Raw genomic sequence first — 17362 nt, forward strand, 5'->3', positions numbered from 1 at the left:
TCTGTCTCTCTCTGTTTCTCTCTCCATCTCTCTCTCTCTCTCTCTCTCTCTCTCTCTCTCTCTCTCTCTCTCTCTCTCTTAGTCTAACCATCTCTCTTTTTCTGTCTTTATTTGTCTCTGTCTGTCTGTCGGTCGGTCTGTCTGTCTGTCTGTCTGCCTCTCTCTCTCTCTCTCTTTTTCTTTCTTTCTCTCTCTCTCTCTCTCTCTCTCTCTCTCTCCCCCTCTCTCTCTCTGAATCACTGACTTCTGTATGTCTGAGGTAAGTGCCTCCACAGTGTAGATGACGAGGGGACACATGAGGAAGACGATCACCAGGAAACACGCGCTGATGATGAGATTTTCTTCCTCGGCGTCGATGATGTTCTGCAACTCTCCGTTAATCAGGTTCGCCAGATCCTACAACACACAGACATTTTAATTGAAGAGTTCACAATCAGTGTTTCATTGCCTTGATAGTCAACGTTTGAAGGTACTTCAAGAGTTAATTAAATTACGAGTATGAAAAAGAAATTTGCGTTCGGAAATGTAGAAATTAAAAGAGAGACAGACCAAAAGACAGCCGTTAACGTTATAAAACGATCGGGTAATCTTGAACTTTAGCGTGTTAAATTCATAGCTCATAATTCAGAGGCATTTAAGTCTCCAAATTTGTAGAACCTGCACTTGTAATCATAACAAGTCATTTTAGATCCCTTTGAAGTTACGGAATGAACTCCGATGAACTGTACGAATGCATTTCGTTTACATGGGTCAAAGAAGGAATTATCCGTATGAGCGGGCAAAGGGAGACAACTCTTTCGTGTAAATGATGTCCCATGGTTGACAACGTACGCCATTTTCGGTGCATTTTCGTCGATTGAACAACCAAATTAATTAATTATGCTTAAGTTTGGAGCTCAATCCGTCAATTAATTTCACGACAAATGTTCTTTGGCTTGCTTACATGGACTTGTATCAAAAATAAGTCAAGAATGTCACTGGATACTGAGCTATGAATTTAACACGCTAAAGTTCAAGATTACCAACGATCGTCTGTCCTTTCGCAAAGCTCCCTCCCTCCCTCATACCCTCCATCGCCCCCTCCTCCACGAGGGATTTTGCTGAACGGGCAGGTTGAAGTTATTGGGAGCTGCGCTTCAGTTCTACTAAAAGTAACATATTTCACAATAGCAAGATCTAGATCAGCACATTTCAGGACGTGTACGGGAACGTGTACGGGTAACGTCATCAAATCTAGTTTTTACGTCACGCGTTTGCCAAGATCTGCAGTCTTGGTGGGAGCAAAACAACGTATGATTTGGAACATAAGAGAAAAAAGTGAGTCACGGGTAACGCAATATCTACACGTACACGTACAGGTCGTTGCTACACGTTCGATCATCTAGAACACTGTAATGACAGGCATTGGTATAATGACTAGCATGCTGTTGTCTCCCTTTGACCATTTCATTGTATCTACGGTACCTATGTACTATCGGGGTTCAATGTTTGGATCAGTCATGCGCACGGATACTTCCGCACAGAGAGCCTGCCATGTGGTCACCGAATAAACCGTTGCACCTCACCCTTCTTGTGTCCGTTGGTTTTGTCCGCATAACAACCCCAAGACATGTATTACAATTGGCTTCGGTGTCATATGCTGGAGGTAAAGCTTCACAAGCCAAGCTCCATGACCACCAGCACGTCACATCATGGACAATTGCCGGCTACCACTGATGGTGGCCACGCTAAACACTCCTCTCACAATGACACAAAGGACAACAAAGTTCAGTGTTTTCAGCATGCAGGATGACGTGAAAACCAGCCATTTATTTGAGAAAAAAATGCCTCCACTTACACCTAATTTCCCCCTTCTTCATCATCATCATCATCATCATCGTCATCATCATCATCATCATCATCATCTCACCACCAACCCCCCCCCTCCTCTCTTTATCTTTAAAAAAAAGTGTGTTACTTTGTAGTTGTGCCTCCCAAGGACAGATTGTAAGAAAGACCCAGCCTTAAATCTTAATCCTTGTAAAATAAAGTCCAGAACGGTTCCCTTGCTGGCCGCCTAATCTCATTGTTCTCCCCAACAGTATGCGCTCCCACCTGCTGAATGATGAGCAGAGTGTCGAGATACAGCGTCATGTTGTCGAACCACCACTGGCCGCGCTCGATGGAAGCGTCGGTTTGCATGGAGCTCTGCATCTGGTTGCGAAACATCTCTATCACTGCAGTCAGGTTGGTGCCCGTCGCCGTCACGCCCTCCTGGAAGATGGGGTCCACGATGTGCGAGTACAGCACAGCGGATCTGTAACAGGCATTGTGATTGGTTGAGCGGGTGTATGCTTTTCTGTGATTGGTATTTTGGGAGTGGGATATGGACAACTATTGCACGGCTTATCTGTAACGGGCATCATGGTTGGTTGAGCGGATGTGTGCTTTATTCTGATTGGTGGTTGCGCGGAGTGTGATATGGAACAATATAGCACGGCTGATCTGTTGTGCACATTCGTATTGGTTGAGCGGAGGTATGCTTTATTTTGATTGGTAGTTAGAGAGTGCGATATGGAAACAATATAGCACGGCTGATCTTTATCAGTGATTTGATTGGTCGAGCAGATAGAGATAGAATATTGAACAGGTAGTGTGACCGTATGATTTGGACTGACCTGTAGTTGGCCTTGAAGTTGTTGACCCTGTTGTTGTATCGCTCGTAGATCAGTTGGTTGGGGAACCCTCCCTCCACGTAGAACACGGTGCCCAGCGACCGTTCTATGCCTGTGGACAACGAATCACAAACAGAATGAAAGATTTATGTTACAAATGACAAAGCCAGTTGATGAGAATGAGGAGTGGTTATGCATAACCGAGATGATGACGTCAAAGGTGTGAAAGAAGACAAACAAAGAGATGATGATGATGATGATGATGATGATGATGATGATGATGATGGCGAAGGTGGTCGTGGTGATGATCTGTTGATAGGCGATGAGAATTTTCCACATGGAATCTCTCCACCTATCGACCTATCTATCCATGCACCTGTCAGTCTATCCATCTATCCATCCATCCATTCAACATCTATTCGCCCATCCACCCATACATCCACATATTTATTCAGCCATATTTTCATCCATCGGTGATCCATCCATCAACACACCCTCCCCACCCATCCATCCATCCACTCACCAACAACGTGCTCCATACTGGACAAGATCTTCCAGAATCTTCCAGATGGGGGGCTGGTTTTCAATCCGTATATATATATATTTATATTAATCCATCCATGCACCCAACCACACATCCATCCATCATGCCATCCCCTCGCCGACGTGCTCCATACTGGTAATGGGCAGAATATACCTGCGCAGTTTCAGCGGCACAGACGACGCACTGCCTATTATTTATGCCGCGATAGGGATTATGACGAGTACTTAGCCTGTTTTCCTTTCATGCCGCGAACATGTAGCGGGCTGAGATAATCTGCAGTGCGTCGTCGGTCCTGCTGAAGTTACATGTGTGAGCGGAGGCCCTAACGATCTTCTGATAGGCCACGAGGATCTTTCAGATGGAGGCCTGGTTGTCCATCTATCCATCCATCCATCAATCCAATCACCCATCCATTCATCCATCTACTCACCGACGTGCTCCATACTGGTCACGATCTTCTGATGCGCCACGATGATCTTCCAGATGGAGGCCTGTTTGTCCATTTATCCATCCATCCATCCATCAATCCAATCACCCATCCATTTATCCATCTATCCATCTACTCACCGACGTGTACCGGCACGGTGGCCTAGCGGTAAGGCGTCCGCCCCGTGATCGGGAGGTCGTGGGTTCGAACCCCGGCCGGGTCATACCTAAGACTTTAAAATTGGCAATCTAGTGGCTGCTCCGCCTGGCGTCTGGCATTATGGGGTTAGTGCTAGGACTGGTTGGTCCGTTGTCAGAATAATGTGACTGGGTGAGACATGAAGCCTGTGCTGCGACTTCTGTCTTGTGTGTGGCGCACGTTAAATGTCAAAGCAGCACCGCCCTGATATGGCCCTTCGTGGTCGGCTGGGCGTTAAGCAAACAAACAAACAAATACTCACCGACGTGCTCCATACTGGTCACGATCTTCTGATAGGCCACGAGGATCTTCCAGATGGAGGCCTGGTTGGATTCCTTGATGGCACCGTACATCCACTCCACAAAGCGACCGATCAGGAAGTTGTAGAAGTCCATCTCCACGTAGATGTTGTAGTTGTTCGGGTCCAGCTGGCTACGGTGATCCTGCCGACAAAGCCCCACGTAAATATTGTCAATAAGGACTTGTTCAGAAGTTCCCTTCGAAAGCGGAGTAAGGCGGAGGGTGCAATAAAACAATTTTATGTTAAACTCGTGCAAAGAGCAATCGTATGTTGGAGAGTTGCAGCCAATTCACGCAGAAGGAGAACTTTATAACTCTGTCGGGTTTCCATTTGCTGTGGAAACGTTGCGCCCCTTCGACACGATCAGGCAAACAATCACCAATGAAATGTGAACTCATGGGATCATTGTTTCATAGCGAATTTTTAGCTCCGTAAAAGATCTGATTCAGTCTACCAGAAGCGCAGGTAGCTAATTACACCTACACACGCACGCACCTGGGTAGCGAGACTCTAACGTTGCTACCGTTCCTCTTTGGAGGAAGAGATCCGAATTTCCCAGCAAAGGGACAATAGAGCAATATAAAAACGAGAAATAATTCAAACATTATTTGCTTTTGTTTTCAAAGAACCGCGTTTCTTGTGTTTTTGTTTAGTTTTATTCGTGTACCCCCATGGGGTTTCTTGAAAAAATAAATTTGCCTTTGCCTTGCCTTGTTTGAACTACTCATACCGGGTCATACACGTACAAATCCACTCGTGCAAAAACACGAGTGTACGTGGGAGTTTCAGCCCACGAACGCAGAAGAAAAAGATGAAGACCTACTCATACATTTATCTCCCAATCCTCTCTTGCAATCTCCGCCTCACAAACACACACAAACCTTCAGAAACTTTTTAAACTTGGTCTTGGAGGTGAAGATGCCGGAGAACTCGTTGTTCTCCGGCCAGTCCGACAGCTGGTCCACCGCCTGGTCCGTCAGCAGGTACTCGTTCATCAGGAACGTCTTGGTCTCCGGGCCCAGGATGCTCAGGTACAGCACCGACATGTCCCGCTCTCGCTGGATTCGGTCCAGGAACTTGCCGATCTCCACGCTGAACTGCACGGCGTACTGGGTCTGCGGGCAACAACATGTTTGATCAATAATGTCGAGGGAATATGACAGGACAAAACCTCTGTTTGAAACATGAGCTGCTGTTCGTTACATTTGTTTTCTTCTTGTGTGTGTGTTTAATGCGGTCCAGGAACTTGCCGATCTCCACGCTGAACTGCACGGCGTACTGGGTCTGCGGGCAACAACATTTTTTGAACCGGTAATGCCGTGTATATGACTGAACAAGTCCCATGTTTGAAACATGAGCTTCAGTTATTGCATTTACCCTCGTCAAGTTACAATTTCTCTTTTTTCTCTTTAATAACTAAACTGTCACCATGGCTTTATATATTTGTTAGGTTTCAGACTGTCCCTTTTGTTTTGGAACCCATCAACCAAATCCTCCCCTTACCGATATATCGCTTTGACGGATGGTAACCATAGTTACCTGCTCAATGTCCGACTTGCCCTCGATACTGTCCGACAGACTGTAGACGGTGAAGGCCCATAACCCCAGGATGGGCAGCAAGGTCAAAGACAGAATCTTGACCAGCTGAAGCCGCTTGCCCATGTCTGTCAGTGTCTCTCCGCGACATATTCCCACTGAAGGAGAAGAGAAAGAAAAGAACAAAACTGTGATGTATGATGTATGATGTATGACGTATGACGTATGATGTATGACGTATGGTGTATGACGTATGACGTATGATGTATGATGTATGATGTATGATGTATGATGTATGACGTATGATGTATGATGTATGACGTATGATGTTCTTGTTTCTCTGCTGATGTTGGTTCTTCTTCTGCGTTCGTGGGCTGAAACTCCCACGTGCACTACGTGTTTTTTGTACGAGTGGAATTTTACGTGTATGACCGTTTTTACCCCGCCATTTAGGCAGCCATACGCCGTTTTCGGAGGAAGCATGCTGGGTATTTTCGTGTTTCTATAACCCACCGAACTCTGACATGGATTACAGGATCTTTTTCGTGCGCACTTGGTCTTGTGCTTGCGTGTACACACGGGGGTGTTCGGACACCGAGGAGAGTCTGCACACAAAGTTGACTCTGACTCTGAGAAATAAATCTCTCGCCGAACGTGGGGACGAACTCACGCTGACAGCGGCCAACTGGATACAAATCCAGCGCGCTACCGACTGAGCTACATCCCCACCCTGATGTTGGTTCAAGTAAGGTTGTTATTCAATCGAGACGGGTGTAGGATGTAACAGACTCTGCGATTGGTCAGATTACCGTTGTTAGATTCTGTTGAACACCATAAAACTGCTCATTGAACATATGCTGGTGAGCTACATCGATACAATCGCAAGTAAGTGATTAAGTAATAAATGAATGTAATTAATTAATAATCAAGTAGGTAAGTAAGTAAGCAAGCAAGCAAACAAACAAACAAACAAACAAACAAACAAACAAGCAAGCAAGCAAGTAAGTAAGTAGGTAAGTAAGTAGGTGAGTTAGAAAGTGAGTAGCAAGCAAGCAAGCAAGCAAGTAAAGTAAGTAAGTAAGTAAGTAAGTAAGTAAGTAAGTAAGTAAGTAAGTAAGTAAGTAAGTAAGTAAATATGTGAGTTAGAAAGTGAGTAAGAGTGTAAAGGCCGTACATATTTGCTGAGGACACAGTACGGATCTTTTTGTCACAACTGTCGTCGTCGTTGTCATCCTCATTATGTATGTTGTCGTCGAAATTGTCGTTATTGGAACACAAAGAAATACAGGCACAGACACAGAAAGCCAGACAGACATCATAGACATACATATACACACACACACACACACACACACACACACACACACACACACACACACAGCTCACACACACACACACACACACACACACACAGCTCACACACACACACACACACACACACACACCTCACACACACACACACACACGCACGCAAACACACACACACACACACAAACACACACACACACACATACACACACACACACACACACACACACACACACACACACACACACACACGCACGCACACACGCCGGTCAATCTAAGCACCATTAATGTGTCAAATGCCACCCACCATTTCACACCTTACAAAGCATAAACAGGGCAATTTACATCAAAAACTATCACCGCAAAACAGACAATATGAAGTAAAGACCGATGATGTACTCACAAATAATCCTACTGGTCCCGGTCTCAGGGTGCATGACCTCAATGATCTCCTCACTGCGCAGACTGGTGTTCGCAGACCCCAGACGTCGGGAACTCCGTCTGCTATAGTCGCTACTGCTGTCACGACGCATGGCCTGTCAGGGGTATATGATTTTATATCACACAATAAGTTTTGCCTGCCAGGGTTATATCACTAAATCACTCACTCGGAATTGCTTGCAAGGGGAATGTCATTTTACATCACACACTCGGATTTGACTGCCAGGGGTATATTACCTGCTATTCATACTTGGTCGTGTGACAGACGTTTTCTTTCACACGAGATTACGCTGATTGTCTAACGAAGCAGTCAGGCTGAGTTAGACATCAGCTAATCAAGTGTGGAAGAAAACTCTGTCACACGACCAAGTCGGAATAGCAGTTATGTCTCACAGCTTCAACAGAGGAGAGAACAAACACATTTTGCATACTCAGGCTTGACAGACCTAAACACAGGAGCAGCCATTGTAGAGAGATCTACTTGTCGCTCGGAAGTGACTGAACAACTATGAATGACGTCTCGGTATATGTGAATGACGTCACAATCATCGTCACAGTGTGTATATTTTGAAGCATGCACTTTTCATGACGTCTTTCTGTGCCTGCATCCGCGAAATGTTTGTTCTTTTCGGGGTCTTTGTCATCTATGTTCAGAACTCTGTCCTTCTAGTTTCAAACTAACAAGCCTCCTGAGCGAGCGACTTTCCAAGGGCAGCTAAATTCGCGTATGGAAACAGTACTGTCGTCTGGGATGTCGTTTTCAGTATTCTTAGCGTTGACGAATTTGTAAAGAGAAGAAACGATAACAGCAGGAGAAATAAAAGTCGTGTGTGCATTTTGGGGCTTTTGGAGGGACGATTTCGAGTTTGAATCCGTTCTTGCACATGCTCCAAAGCGTGTAACATACAATCTTGCACACGTTTGCTTTAGTAGTGGCAAAGAAGGAAAGCGTGTGACATTATTTGATATCACACGCAATTGCTCCTAGGGAAATGTCATTTCATATCACACACTAGGTACTAGGTTTAAGAGGAATGCCATTTTATATCACTGACTGTAACAGTCCGTGATAGAAAGTGTTGTTTAATTTTGTAAGTAGACTACATCTTTAACCGAGAAGCAAACGTATGGTGTGTGAGAGTGTGTTTGGGTCAGGATCGAGCGAGTTGATGTTTTGTTTGTATTTGTGAATAAATTTCGTGTATGTAATTTCTGGTTGCCTAGGTCTGCACCTAGCATGGATGACGGTATAATAGGCTTGCGTAAGCATGTGTGACAATTTGGGGATCTCGGACGAACGGACGTGTCATGGTAATAATTATTATTGTGTATACACAGTAAGCATTATTTACCAGGCGTATGACATTTCTATCATACACTAGGCATCGTCTGCCGGGGATATGTGACTGTATATAGTATGATATCAGTTAAGAGGAGTTCCCACCATAGATATATTATTAACAGCTATTGTGTTTTCAGCGTAGCAATAGGGTCCGATATTTAGACGAGACAAGTATAATGCCGACGAGTCGAAGACGAGTCGCATTATACTTGTTCGAGTCTAAATATCGGACCCTATTGCTACGCTGAAAACACAATAGCGATTATATAGCTGTTATGACCTTGATTTGTTGTTCCAAACATACAAAATGACAGTTTTTGCGTCGATGCGTTGATCAGGCTCAGGTTTTGATAGCAGACGAACTTCTTACGCGCATCATGTTCGCGCAGACATGCACACCGCTACACGCTTTCTGACTTTGGAAGAAAAACTGACTCCAAGTGCATTCGACTTCACAACACAGTTGTTGAAACAGCTTTTTAAGTTGTCAGTGTATGCTGTTGTCGATAGAAACATCGCCGTGGTACAGATGGGTAAACCGGAATCATGCGTCGGCCATTTTTCTCAATATGCTTTTGGATATTGAGTAAAATGGCCGACTTCCGCCGCATTATGCTTTGATGATCGGAACATATCAAAACAGTGGAGGCGAATTCAGTATTAGAGCTCACAGTCCTGTGTTATAGCTGCCTTGTTTTGTTTAGCGTGTGCTGACAAAACACTAGCCCCTGCTCGTCAAGCGTTAAACGGTTTGTCTTTCGCCGCTAGCCTGCAGGCGAGTTGGCGTTGTTTATCTCTGGTGGCCACTGTTTATAATTCAGAATCTCGGAACCGAGTCTCAGTAAAAACTCTTGGAGAAGTCTGCAAAGCGAAGACCAGAGCTTTTTTGCTATGTATGTGGGGGTTTTGCAGACGACATTTTGAAGCATACGCGTTGCCATGACTGCATCAAAATGTTGTATTAAAAACTTCGATAAAGTATCTCAGTTGCACATTTTAGCAAGGTCAATCATTATGCTAATTTAAAATCGCTTCAAGCACTTATTGATTAAAACCAAAACTGTGAAATATAATCTGCTAACACTTTCTTTTATCTATCTAGAGAGTATTGCCAGGATGGTCACGTGCTTCCGTCTTAAATAAACGGGATTATGTATGCCACAGTATGGATGAACCGAGTTGCATTCACTGAAGTGGCCGTAACACAGGTTAAATAGCAATCTGTTTAACAGAGCTCTGTAAAGCACACAATCTCCCCCCCCCTCCCCAGCCCCCCAAACAGATTAACAAAATAAAAGAAGATGATTTTAGAAACAGCAGCCGGAGAGAGGCCCGGGGGGGGGGGGGGGGGGGGATTAAAGATTGGAATTTAATTATAATTGGATAGATCCGCCGCACTGCCAAGAAAAGTGTACAGTGTTTCACCCACTTTCCCGAAAATATATGCATCTGTGTTAAAATTGTCAAAATGGAGTTCCAACTTATCATCAGTGATCAGACATAATTATGTAGATAGATGATCAATGTAGGCTATATTATATCTCTGTTATCATGCACTACTGACTCAACAACACAAATACTTGCTGAATATAATATCTCTATTTGAAAGCATATCCAAAGGAACCTTTTGTCTCTGTTGATAAATATCGAAGTTCATTGCATTATCTTTACTCTAGACTTGTATTCAGTTTCTCTGTCAGAGCGGCAAAGTATCGTCTGCTACAGACACCGACCCAGCAGTAAGAAAGCATAGGCTCTAGCTGAATACATTTTATTTTTTTCTCGTCAAAAGTAGAAAATACATTCATTCGTAAAGAAGAACTAGGGTTTAGATGAAAAGGTTAGTCAGTGTAATATCATATATATACCAATAGATTAAGGAAGATTTTTCAAGAAAGTGCCGATTGTGTTTTTTGTGGTTAGGCCTATCTTTTATCGCGAGTTCCGACAGTAGCGGCTCGGTTACTGCGGACCAGCATAACTGAGTTCACACAGAACTATTCTCAGCTGCACTCAACATGGAAAAAACCCTGTGTTAATTGTTTCAAGACAACCACATTTTGTAACACTACTTTGAAACTTCTGCTTCTTGTCATCATTATAATCATTGCAAGGGCTCCAGGAACTGAGAAATGTTAAACACACTTAAAACCACGTAAATGTTACAGGAAGGCGCCTTTACCGCCTATGCATGGTGCCACAGATTTCAGCAGCTAGCGGCCGCCGTGACCTTGCAAGGCGGAGCATCGAAATTTGCGCGGAATATTCAAAAAGCTTAAACCACACTCACTTTTTTTTCTTGAAAACAGCATAAATATTGTTTTAAGCGTAATAAGTTTAATCTGTATGTATGCTGGAGGTGTAAATGCACTAACATGCATATTTTGTTGCTTGTAAGATGTAGTGTTCACTTACAAAACTTTGACAAGTTTGGTCTTTCGGTTGGCGGTGTAATGTGATTCTTATGTACCGGTTCGACATGTAGGAAACAGCAGTATTTAACTGATTTCTTCCGCACTGAATGTTTCTTTGTGCAATCAGTATAGAAGATTGCAGAGAGTGTATTCTGATGATTTAAAATGTGTGTATTATTATTAAGCAGCCCCGATAGTACCGACTATGTCTCTTTCTACTAAACTGACTCAGTGTGTGACTTCTTAACTGTGCACATTTTCAGCCAGAAATTCATTTCTCTTCCTTGTCTTGCTTGCAAATTTGTTCTTTCCTGGCCGAGCGATAACATAAACACTCCTGCCAAGGGTTGTGTTCTGCGATGTTTTAGAGCTCGGAAAGGCAGCAGAGGGCTTGTCATCAGCTTTCCCTAAATGGATTGCTTGAGGGCTAATAAGGAAGGGATACTGCTATATCAGTGGTGGTTGTTGACATCTTGTATATATACAGCTTGCTGAATCCTAATGCATGGGCCAAAGAAGGAAACTCGGCTCCACTGATTTGATATGAGACCATCCAATCACAGCCCCCGAATTCCCACACGTGTTCATCAGAATAGCTATATACATCACACATTAAGCATTGGTTTGGTGAAAATGCATATATTTTGCATAACGTAGCATGCCAGAGATAGTTTTCATAATGCGCACTAGTCAAACTTAAAGCCTATCAGTGACATATCATTTTATATCGCACACTAGGTAGTGCCTACTTGCTAACTTGGGATATATTAATTTATAGAAAACTTGTTAGAATAGGCATAACTTTGCAACTTTTACATACGAAGACCAAGTCAAATGAATTATCTAGCCAGAACAGGTTGACTAGTTCCGCTATCTTGCGAATTTCTTATGTTATGCCCTTCTCACTGATGTAGGTTTCGGTTGCACGAGCGGTCGAAAACGGGAGGTTTTTGTGTCAATTATGAGGGATACCAGGAAAAAATCGCTGTATTTTGAACAATGACCCGATAGATTGCTTCGAAACTCTCAGGAACTTTCTGAAAGAGACCGGGTCCCAGAACGCACTTAATTTGCATTATGATGCGTTATCATGCGTACCGTCTGGACGTATTTTCAGGATCTTATCGTCTGCTAGTTTTCATTAAGAATGGACAAGAACTTACACTTGGCTGGATTTCGAAGACGATAATTTTCTGCAAGATCTGTACCGATGAGAATTGAGGGTGTAAATCTTACCGATATGACAAATAATGTTTCATGTACCGATTGAACATAGGATTTCCCTTCTTTGAGCCATGTGACGACCGAGTCCGACAACAATTCATATTTAGGCGGCTCGCCGACACTACAAAAGAGTGCATGTTTCTTTCTGTGCGTTTAATGGTAACAAATATAAGGAGTTCGATCGATATATAAATGTTAGATTTTGACCAATATATATCATTTGATACATATCTCAACAGACATTCTTCACCCCGACCGCCATCCTGAACTCAGATCAAAATGAGTTCGGCTTATTCTCCCCCTGACAGGATGCCTGAGTTTTCTTGTCTGGCAAGGAAACCGATTTGTTTTCATATTTAGAGCTATTTGTAATGTATTATTGATATAAGCAGATTCGCGATCGTCGATAATGATTTTTCATGGTGTTTTGTAAGTTTTAAATTACAAAGGAATTGATATGTAAGACAGTTTCAAGGGAGCTATTTTTCGCGGCTGTATTTACTGTGTAAACAACTCCCAATATGGCAAAAGTGTCACGTGATAATCAACCGTTTGGTTTCGGCGCCCATTGGAACAGACGATTTTTTCTGTAACCAGTTGACAGTGATGAAACCATATATTACGGTCTCCTTCCGGCAGCAGTCCCAAAATTTCGACTTGTTTTGACCTTAGAACGATGTCTTTATCACAACTGTGAAGAACAGAACGGAGATCACTGTCGAAGTCGGCCAATCTGCAATCATTTTCGTCTCGCGAACACTGATCTCAAATATAGATCAGTGCTCGCGAAAACCATAGGGAAGATAACTCTGTATTTTTGTTTTGATAGATTCGCGTAGGACTGTAGCGTCCGGTCAGAGAGACAACTGGCAATAGCCGTGGAGCGATGCTTATCAGAATGCCCGACCGCTTGCTAGATCTCGCAGGAACACTGACTGTCTCGATCAAATGTCATATTTTGGTCAAAATACAAATAACGTATAATGAAAAAGTTCTTCCAAAACACTTCAACAAATCGTCTTGGTCTTGGGTCCCTTTAAAGTTCCGCTGTGGGGGTCCTCGGACGCCCTAAACATTAACAGTTGGTGTCCCGGGACCCTCTTGACAGAACGTCTATGGGGAGCCAGAATACAGAATCTTTAAATGCCCAAGGTTAGGAATTTGTGATGATATTGCGGTTAATTCACCAGTGGCTATGTAACATGTGTTAGAGAATTGCACCAGTGTAAGGGTTAATTCACCAGTGGCTATGTAACATGTGTTACAGAATTGCACCAGTGTGAGGGTTAATTCACCAGTGGCTATGTAACATGTGTTACAGAATTGCACCAGTGTAAGGGTTAATTCACCAGTGGCTATGTAACATGTGTTACAGAATTGCACCAGTGGCTATGTAACATGTGTTACAGAATTGCACCAGTGGCTATGTAACATGTGTTACAGTATTGCACCAGTGGCTATGTAACATGTGTTACAGAATTGCACCAGTGGCTATGTAACGTGTTACAGGATTGCACCAGTGGCTATGTAACATGTGTTACAGGATTGCACCAGTGTAAGGGTTAAGAAACATTTCAATCCAGCCATTTACACCAACACACGCATCAACAAACTGATCAACATTATTAATTTAAAAACAACACGCTGGACAGCATAAGTATACAAATACATTCACTAAAACTAGCAGTATACACTCAAGCTTCCTCGCCTCAAGTCACACACACATACGCACGCACGCGCACACACACACACACATACGCACGCACGCGCACACACGCACACATACACGCACACACACACACACGTCACTGCCTCATGCAATTTTATAACGTGACAGAAATCGCAGCCCTGCTTTTGGGAATTACAAGACGTCTTTCACGGGAAGAGAGGTACATTTATTGATAATGAGATAACATGTTTATTCAGAATTCAGCGTGACAAATTTTCCAAAGTTTAGGGCGCAAGATATAATTTATGTGACCCGTTCTCACAACATGATAGATAAGTCGCTGGCGCCCAGCAAACAGAATAAAGTGGTAAGGATCAATACGGTTGAAATTCACTTTTGTTGCTGTTTCGGAGAGACATATGCTTCATATACCTTATACTGCCAGCATTTAGACAAAATCATCCCAATATTTTTTAACTTGATTTTATTGATACCTACTATCGATACGAAGCGTTTACCCTTTCTCGCAAACAAAGGCCACACAAGGCCACATTGTCAAACTGATTAGTTGCAGAATCCCCGCTTACTATACATCGTTTGAAAGGTCAATGGCTAAATTTTGATTTGGTGCACCAAGACTTTCATGGAAACCCAATCATAACGGCTGTAACGGCCAACACAATTCTTTCTGGTCTCATTTCTATGCTCTTTTGTGTACTATTTCTCACCATTTTATAAGCTATGAAGCCTGTATTACCTAGGTTGCTAGGGAAAGGTACCTGTTTTCAGTGTGACAACTTCAACAGTGATTTTCTCAAAATGGCCGACATGCTGGTTAGTAGCTTTAAAGTAATGTAACAAAGTCATTCTGTACCACTCACTTGCAACGTACATCATCTTAAAGATTTCTGTACTTTCTTAGCATATCACAGGACGTTAAAAATCAACTTATCTATCATTTTGTGAGAACGGGTCACATATACCTTATTTTAAATTTAAGCGTTAAAAGAAAAAATGTGAGTGATTTTTTAAGTACTTTTGTAAAAGTGTTTTTTTTTCCTCGTGTTTTTTCTTAGACGTAATCATTGCAACCTTTTTTTTTATTCAGGGGAGTGTTTTAAAACGAAAACCCAACAATGCACCGGTTTAAATCAACCACATGAAATAACAATAATGTTTTTTCCAATACTTACGGAGTCGCTGCGATCCATTGCTGATACAGGTTTGGAGCAAACCTTTACAAATGGAAATGGATTCCACCCAGATGAAGTAAGGTTATTCGCAGATAGAATCCAAAATGGCGTCTTCTACAGAAATCTGCCATCAAGGCGTAATTTGCAAGGAACGCCGGGAAAAGTCGCCACGGCAACAGAAACGAACGGTTGACAATGTGCGCCGTTTCATTTACCACCAGACCAGCGGATCACTGTGACTTTTCTCTGCCGTCTTTCTTGAGAAAGAGAGAGACAATGACAATGACAAATTCTTTATTAACGAGGGTAATGGTATAAGCAAACGAGAGAGAGAGAGAGAGAGAGAGAGAGAGAGAGAGAGAGAGAGAGAGAGAGAGAGAGAGTGAGAGAGGGGGAGGAGAGAGGGAGAGAGAGAGAGAGATAGAGAGAGAGAGAGAGGGTGAGAGAGAGAGAGGGGGGAGAGAGAGAGTGAGAGAGAGAGAGGGGGGATCGAGAGAGAGAGAGAGAGAGAGAGAGAGAGAGAGAGAGAGAGAGCCAGACAGCCAGAGACAGCCAGACAGACAGAAACACACTCACACACAAACACACAAACACACACACACACACACACACATACACACACGCACGCACACACGTACACCTCCCAGACACACATACACACATACACACACACACATGCACACACTCTCTCTCTCACACACAAACACACACACACACACACACACATACGTGTCTGAGGGGGGGATCTCTGGACATTAGCCGCAAAGAAAAATGTGTTATATCTGGACTTGTTTATTGCTAAAGCTACAGAAACGGAGTGCGAGTATAAACATGTGTCGGACTTTAAGAATACTTTTTGAGAATTTTTTTTTTTAAAACACTCATTATTGAAAGTTACACACCCAAAAATAGAGATTCTGAAACACGTGTTATATCTGGACATCCGCCACCTAAAAGTGAATGATAGCCGGACATAATTATGACCGGAAAGCTGTAAATACTATCAACTTTATCAAAATAGCGTTACATATGCGTGGTAGTACAAAAAAGCTACCAGTAATCCAGAATTATTAAAAAAAAAAAATAGGAGGTGGGGGGGGGGGGGGGGGGGGGTAATTTTTTTTTTTTTTTTTTTTTTGCGCATGAAAAGACTTAAGGCCATATTCTCGTTACAAAACCGGGGGGGGGGGGGGGGGGGGGGGGGGGGGGGAAGGGGGGGGTATTTTTTTTTTTTTTTTTTTTTTTTTTTTTTTGCGCATGAAAAGACTTTAGGCCGGATTTTCGTTACAAAACCAAAGCTTAGTTTAAAAAAAAAAAAAAAAAAAAATTTTAAATAAAAAAAAAAAAAATTTTTTTAAATAAAAATTTTTTTTTTTTTTTAACCTAATAAGAATGTTTGTTAGCATGAATTAAGGTCGTGTCGCAATTTTTCAACCAAGACAAAAATTTTTATTTAGAAAATTATATTTGGAATAATTTTCAATCTTTTTTTTTTTTTTTTTTGCGCATGAAAAGACTTTAGGCCGGATTTTCGTTACAAAACCAAAGCTTAGTTTTAAAAAAAAATTTAAAAAAAATTTTAAATAAAAAAAAATTATTTTTTTTTTAATAAAAAAAAATTAAAAAAATTTAACCTAATAAGAATGTTTGTTAGCATGAATTAAGGTCGTGTCGCAATTTTTCAACCAAGACAAAAATTTTTATTTAGAAAATTATATTCGGAATAATTTTCAATCTTTTAAATTTGTGTGTGTTAAAATTAAATGGCGGGATGGGGTGTTGGTAACCAAACCAACACTTTATTTCGCAAAGCTAGCGTGCGCAGCTAGAGATTGTATTCTTTGATTTTGAATTTTTGTTTGTTTGTTTGCTTAACGCCCAGCCGACCACGAAGGGCCATATCAGGGCGGTGCTGCTTTGACATATAACGTGCGCCACACACAAGACAGAAGTCGCAGCACAGGCTTCATGTCTCACCCAGTCACATTATTCTGACACCGGACCAACCAGTCCTAGCACTAACCCCATAATGCCAGACGCCAGGCGGAGCAGCCACTAGATTGCCAATTTTAAAGTCTTAGGTATGACCCGGCCGGGGTTCGAACCCACGA

The 17362-nt window shown here is 42.5% G+C and overlaps 1 protein-coding gene across 1 annotated transcript in view; it reads right to left on the reverse strand.

Annotated features, from left to right (window-relative positions):
* The window catches only part of LOC138956968 (uncharacterized), a gene marked incomplete at its 3' end in the record, with an annotated part of 22369 nt that extends 7100 nt beyond the window's left edge, over nucleotides 1-15269 (reverse strand). The window contains exons 1-8 of the mRNA XM_070328157.1: nucleotides 15252-15269; nucleotides 7372-7504; nucleotides 5664-5818; nucleotides 5006-5239; nucleotides 4086-4266; nucleotides 2658-2766; nucleotides 2095-2296; nucleotides 245-396 (exon numbers count right to left, since the gene is read on the reverse strand). Of these exons, the coding sequence (XP_070184258.1) occupies nucleotides 245-396; nucleotides 2095-2296; nucleotides 2658-2766; nucleotides 4086-4266; nucleotides 5006-5239; nucleotides 5664-5818; nucleotides 7372-7504; nucleotides 15252-15269 (1184 nt within the window). The remainder of the gene's footprint in view (nucleotides 1-244; nucleotides 397-2094; nucleotides 2297-2657; nucleotides 2767-4085; nucleotides 4267-5005; nucleotides 5240-5663; nucleotides 5819-7371; nucleotides 7505-15251) is intronic.
* Nucleotides 15270-17362: the final 2093 nt, after the last annotated feature.

Source organism: Littorina saxatilis, unplaced genomic scaffold (genome assembly GCF_037325665.1).
Source record: "Littorina saxatilis isolate snail1 unplaced genomic scaffold, US_GU_Lsax_2.0 scaffold_1088, whole genome shotgun sequence".
Lineage (NCBI taxonomy): Eukaryota > Metazoa > Mollusca > Gastropoda > Littorinimorpha > Littorinidae > Littorina > Littorina saxatilis.